This window comes from Haliotis rubra, unplaced genomic scaffold, assembly GCF_003918875.1.
Source record: "Haliotis rubra isolate DU_JTF1 unplaced genomic scaffold, ASM391887v1 Scf1747, whole genome shotgun sequence".
NCBI classification, from domain to species: Eukaryota; Metazoa; Mollusca; class Gastropoda; order Lepetellida; family Haliotidae; genus Haliotis; species Haliotis rubra.
The window spans coordinates 90,502-96,501 of NW_025765722.1; the positions used below are offsets into that span (position 1 = coordinate 90,502).

Genomic DNA, 6,000 nt, shown 5'->3' on the forward strand with positions numbered 1-6,000 from the left:
GTAGGTTGTACCTCCACACAGGGGCCGACATTGTCTGTTAGGTTGTACCTCCACACAGGGACCGACATTGTCTTGTACCTGCACACAGGGGCCGACATTGTCTTGTACCACAACACAGGGGCCGACATTGTCTGGTAGGTTGTACCTCCACACAGGGGCCGACATTGTCTGGTAGGTTGTACCACAACACAGGGGCCGACATTGTCTTGTACCTCCACACTGGGGCCGACATTGTCTGGTAGGTTGTACCTCCACACTGGGGCCGACATTGTCTGGTAGGTTGTACCTCCACACTGGGGCCGACATTATCTGGTACCACAACACAGGGGCCGACATTGTCTGGTAGGTTGTACCACAACACAGGGGCCGACATAGTCTTGTACCTCCACACAGGGGCCAACATTGTCTGGTACCTCCACACAGGGGCCGACATTGTCTGGTAGGTTGTACCACCACACAGGAGCCGACATTGTCTGTTAGGTTGTACCACCACACAGGGGCCGACATTGTCTGTTAGGTTGTACCACCACACAGGAGCCGACATTGTCTGGTAGGTTGTACCTCCACACAGGGGCCGACATTGTCTGTTAGGTTGTACCACACACACAGGGTACCACCACACACGACATTGTCTGTTAGGTTGTACCACCACACAGGGGCCGACATTGTCTGGTAGGTTGTACCTCCACACAGGGGCCGACATTGTCTGGTAGGTTGTACCACCACACAGGGGACCGACATTGTCTGGTAGGTTGTACCACCACACAGGAGCCGACATTGTCTGTTAGGTTGTACCACCACACAGGAGCCGACATTGTCTGTTAGGTTGTACCATCACACAGGGGCCGACATTGTCTGATACCTCCATACAGGGGCCGACATTGTCTTGTAGGTTGTACCTCCACACAGGGGCCGACATTGTCTGTTAGGTTGTACCACCACACAGGAGCCGACATTGTCTGGTACCTCCACACTGGGGCCGACATTGTCTGGTACCTCCACACAGGGGCCGACATTGTCTTGTACCACGACACAGGGGCCAAGATTGTCTGTTAGGTTGTACCACCACACAGGGGCCGACATTGTCTGTTAGGTTGTACCACCACACAGGAGCCGACATTGTCTGTTAGGTTGTACCACCACACAGGGGCCGACATTGTCTGTTAGGTTGTACCACCACACAGGGGCCGACATTGTCTGGTAGGTTGTACCTCCACACAGGGGCCGACATTGTAAGTAAGGTGACATCATAGAAGGTGGAGATTTGAGCATTGTTGTGTTGATGGAGGTTTGAGTATTGTTATGTTGATGGAGGTTTGAGTATTCTTACGTTGATGGAGGTTTGAGCATTGTTATGTCGATTGAGGTTTGAGCATTGTTATGTCGATGGAGGTTTGAGTATTATTATGTTGATGGAGGTTTGAGCATTGTCATGTTGATAGAGGTTTGAGCATCGTTATGTCGATGGATGTCGATGGAGGTTTGAGCATTGTCATGTTGATAGAGGTTTGAGCATCGTTATGTCGATGGAGGTTTGAGCATTGTTGTGTTGATAGAGGTTTGAGCATTGTTGTGTTGATGGAGGTTTGAGTAATGTTGTGTTGATGGAGGTTTGAGTATTGTTATGTCGATGGAGGTTTGAGCATTGTTATGTTGATGGAGGTTTGAGTATTCTTACGTTGATGGAGGTTTGAGCATCGTTATGTCGATGGAGGTTTGAGCATTGTCATGTTGATAGAGGTTTGAACATTGTTGTGTTGATGGAGGTTTCAGCATCGTTATGTCGATGGAGGTTTGAGCATTGTCATGTTGATAGAGGTTTGAACATTGTTGTGTTGATGGAGGTTTGAGCACATTTATGTTGATGGAGGTTTGAGCATCGTTATGTCGATGGAGGTTTGAGCATAGTTGTGTTGATAGAGGTTTGAGCATAGTTGTGTTGATAGAGGTTTGAGCATAGTTGTGTTGGAGGTTTGAGCATAGTTGTGTTGATGGAGGTTTGAGCATAGTTGCGCTGATAGAGGTTTGAGTATTGTTGTGTTGATGGAGGTTTGAGTATTGTTATGTTGTTGGAGGTTTGAGCATCGTTATGTTGATCGAATTTTTTGAGCATCGTTATGTTGATAGAGGTTTGAGCATTGTTGTGTTGATGGAGGTTTGAGAATTGTTGTGTTGATGGAGGTTTGAGAATTGTTACGTTGATTCAGGTACTCCATCCCGAAGCAGCAGGAGGGGAAGTTGAAGACAGCCATGAAGGAGTTGGTGCCGTCCCTGGTGTCACAGGACCCTCACTGGCTCAAGGAAGATACTGTCATGGTGAGACACAATTATCAAGTTGAGATGATTCGTTATTTTGATATGAGATGATGTTGAGATGATGCCTTTGTCCGAATTATCTTGGTAAAGTGATGCTTGTATCAGTATTTCTTGGTGAGACAATCAGAAGACCCGTGAAGATCCGGGTTAGAATATTGATCTTCAGTAACCCATCCTTGTTGTAAGAGGCTAGTAACGGGATCTGGTGCCGTGGTCAGGCTCGCTGACTTGGTTGACACATGTCATCGGTTCCCAATTGCACAGATCGGTGCTCATGCTGTTGATCACTGGATCGTCTGGTCCAGACTCGTTTATTTACAGACCGCTGCCATATAGCTGAAATATTTCTGAGTGCGGCGTAAAACTAAACTCACTCACTCACTTGTATCAGAATTATCTTGGTAAAGTGATGCTTGTATCAGTATTTCTTGGTGAGACAATGCTTGTATCAGAATTATCATGTTAAAATAATATTTGTGTCACAATTATCATGTTAAGATGATGTTTGTTTTCACAGTGATTGTTGTGAGATAATGCTTCGGTAAGAATTGTCTTGGTGGGAGATTTGAGGCAGAATTGATAAGAGATAATTCATTTGTCATAAGAGGCAAGAGTTACGTTGGTCAAGGACTCAATATGTCTGCACCTAAATTATAAATCAGACCTAACCAGCCTCTCCTTTATATGCAGGTCAACCCATCTCGTCTGACGGCACGAGGCGTGACAGTTGCCCGGTGTGTTCAAAAACCCAAGACATTTGTTGCCATCTTTTCCAAGTCATACACAGCCACCATCAGTGATGATGTTAGGTGTGTACTGGGTGTTGAGCTGATGATGTTAGGTGTGTACTGGGTGTTGAGCTGATGATGTTAGGTGTGTACTGGGTGTTGAGCTGATGATGTTAGGTGTGTACTGCTGATGTGTTGAGCTGATGATGTTAGGTGTACTGGGTGTTGAGCTGATGATGTTAGGTGTGTACTGGGTGTTGAGCTGATGATGTTAGGTGTGTACTGGGTGTTGAGCTGATGATGTTAGGTATGTACTGGGTGTTGAGCTGATGATGTTAGGTGTGTACTGGGTGTTGAGCTGATGATGTTAGGTGTGTACTGGGTGTTGAGCTGATGATGTTAGGTGTGTACTGGGTGTTGAGCTGATGATGTTAGGTGTGTACTGGGTGTTGAGCTGATGATGTTAGGTGTGTACTGGGTGTTGAGCTGATGATGTTAGGTGTGTAGCAGGTCTGAAGGTGATGAAGCGAGGGGGGATGTTGGATGACATGCCAGCGGCGCAATTGTCCCGAAAGCGATCATTGGACCAAGTGGAGGACAATGTCTGTGACATCTCCAAGAAACACTGCTACTTCTCAAAGGTGAGGCGCCGACCTGGGCTACGTGTTCTGGGTATTTGGATTGGGGGATGCTTGTAGTTGCTGTCCGTTGGTTCAAGATGTCTTGACATGTTCACATTTTGATTCAGGTCGTGAATGAGAATGAGAATCTGACCCTGTCTCTGGAGGAGGGACTGAAGCATGTACAGAAGAAGAAGAACTTGAAGCACTGCAAGCTTGTGTACAGATACCCAGAGGTATGCTAGGGGTGGTGTATAGATACCCTGAGGTATGATATGGGTGGTCTTTAAGTTGGTATAGAGGTTCCTTGGGGTGAAGTGAGAAAGGTCAGTGGAGGAATATCTTGGAGTATTGTAACATGAATGTGTCTGGAGTGATTGTGATCAAACAATTGATATAAGTTGACCTTGAAGGGTTGTAAAGTGTTCCATCCTAGCGAACTGAGTCTCTCTTCCAGGAGGAACTGAAGAGCATGCTGCATAGTGCACAGTGTCGACTGGACATCAGCAGTGACAGCACCAACACCTCCAGCAAGAAGCGGGGACTGAAGAAATAGAAGACAATTGGGGAATGAAGTCTTTCTTGCCATGCACTACCAATGACTTGCAGTGGGAATCCTGCTCTAGAGAAACTGTTGCGTCATCGAAAATATGTGTTTGTGATACACGTCCAGGAGGTGTGTAGTGTCTCAACATGGGACATCAGCCAGGCAGCATACAGGATATATGTGCCATGTGTTAGAATATGAAGGCATTGTACTGTGTGTCAGAATTGTACTGTGTGTCAGCATATGGAAGCATTGTACTGTGTGTCAGCATATGGAAGCAATGTACTGTGTGTCAGCATATGGAAGCACTGTACTGTGTGTCAGCATATGGAAGCACTGTACTGTGTGTCAGCATATGGAAGCATTGTACTGTGTGTCAGCATATGGAAGCACTGTACTGTGTGTCAGCATATGGAAGCACTGTACTGTGTGTCAGCATATGGAAGCTGTACTGTGTGTCAGCATATGGAGGCCTTGTACTGTGTCATCAGCATATGGAGGCACTGTGTGTCAGCATATGGAAGCATTGTACTGTGTGTGTGGAGGCATTATGCTCGTGTGTCAGCATATGGAAGCACTGTACTGTGTGTCAGCATATGGACTGTGTGTCAGCATTGTACTGTGTGTAAGTAGAAGGAAGTAGTAGGAAGCACTGTACTGTACTGTGTGTCAGCATATGGAAGCAATGTACAGTGTGTCAGCATATGGAGGCCTTGTACTGTGTGTCAGCATATGGAGGCATTGTACTGTGTGTCAGCATATGGAAGCACTGTACTGTGTGTCAGCATATGGAAGCACTGTACTGTGTGTCAGCATATGGAAGCATTGTACTGTGTGTAAGTAGAAGGAAGCACTGTACTGTGTGTCAGCATATGGAAGCATTGTACTGTGTGTAAGTAGAAGGAAGCACTGTACTGTGTGTCAGCATATGGAAGCATTGTACTGTGTGTAAGTAGAAGGAAGCAAGGTACTGTGTGTCAGCATATGGAAGCATTGTACTGTGTGTCAGCATATGGAAGCATCGTACTGTGTGTCAGCATATGGAAGCATTGTACTGTGTGTCAGCGCATATGGAAGCACTGTACTGTGTGTCAGCATATGGAAGCACTGTACTGTGTGTCAGCATATGGAAGCACTGTACTGTGTGTCAGCATATGGAAGCAATGTACTGTGTGTCAGCATATGGAAGCATTGTACTGTGTGTCAGCATATGGAAGCATTGTACTGTGTGTCAGCATATGGAAGCACTGTACTGTGTGTCAGCATATGGAAGCACTGTACTGTGTGTCAGCATATGGAAGCAATGTACTGTGTGTCAGCATATGGAAGCACTGTACTGTGTGTCAGCATATGGAAGCACTGTACTGTGTGTCAGCATATGGAAGCAATGTACTGTGTGTCAGCATATGGAGGCCTTGTACTGTGTGTCAGCATATGGAAGCATTGTACTGTGTGTCAGCATATGGAAGCACTGTACTGTGTGTCAGCATATGGAAGCAATGTACTGTGTGTCAGCATATGGAAGCACTGTACTGTGTGTCAGCATATGGAGGCAATGTACTGTGTGTCAGCATATGGAAGCACTGTACTGTGTGTCAGCATATGGAAGCATTGTACTGTGTGTCAGCATATGGATGCGCTGTACTGTGTGTCAGCATATGGAAGCACTGTACTGTGTGTCAGCATATGGAGGCCTTGTACTGTGTGTCAGCATATGGAGGCCTTGTACTGTGTGTAAGTAGAAGGAAGCATTGTACTGTGTCAGCATATGGAAGCACTGTACTGTGTG

General features: G+C 46.2%; 1 protein-coding gene across 1 annotated transcript in view; it reads left to right on the forward strand.

The window, feature by feature from the left end:
• The window catches only part of LOC124272944 (protein Jumonji-like), a 48,861-nt gene extending 44,316 nt beyond the window's left edge, over positions 1–4,545 (forward strand). Inside the window, 6 exon segments of the mRNA XM_046708186.1 lie at positions 2,208–2,316; positions 3,007–3,170; positions 3,320–3,351; positions 3,531–3,685; positions 3,793–3,900; positions 4,122–4,545. Of these exon segments, the coding sequence (XP_046564142.1) occupies positions 2,208–2,316; positions 3,007–3,170; positions 3,320–3,351; positions 3,531–3,685; positions 3,793–3,900; positions 4,122–4,220 (667 nt within the window). The 3' untranslated portion in view covers positions 4,221–4,545.
• The last annotated feature ends 1,455 nt before the right edge of the window (positions 4,546–6,000 follow it).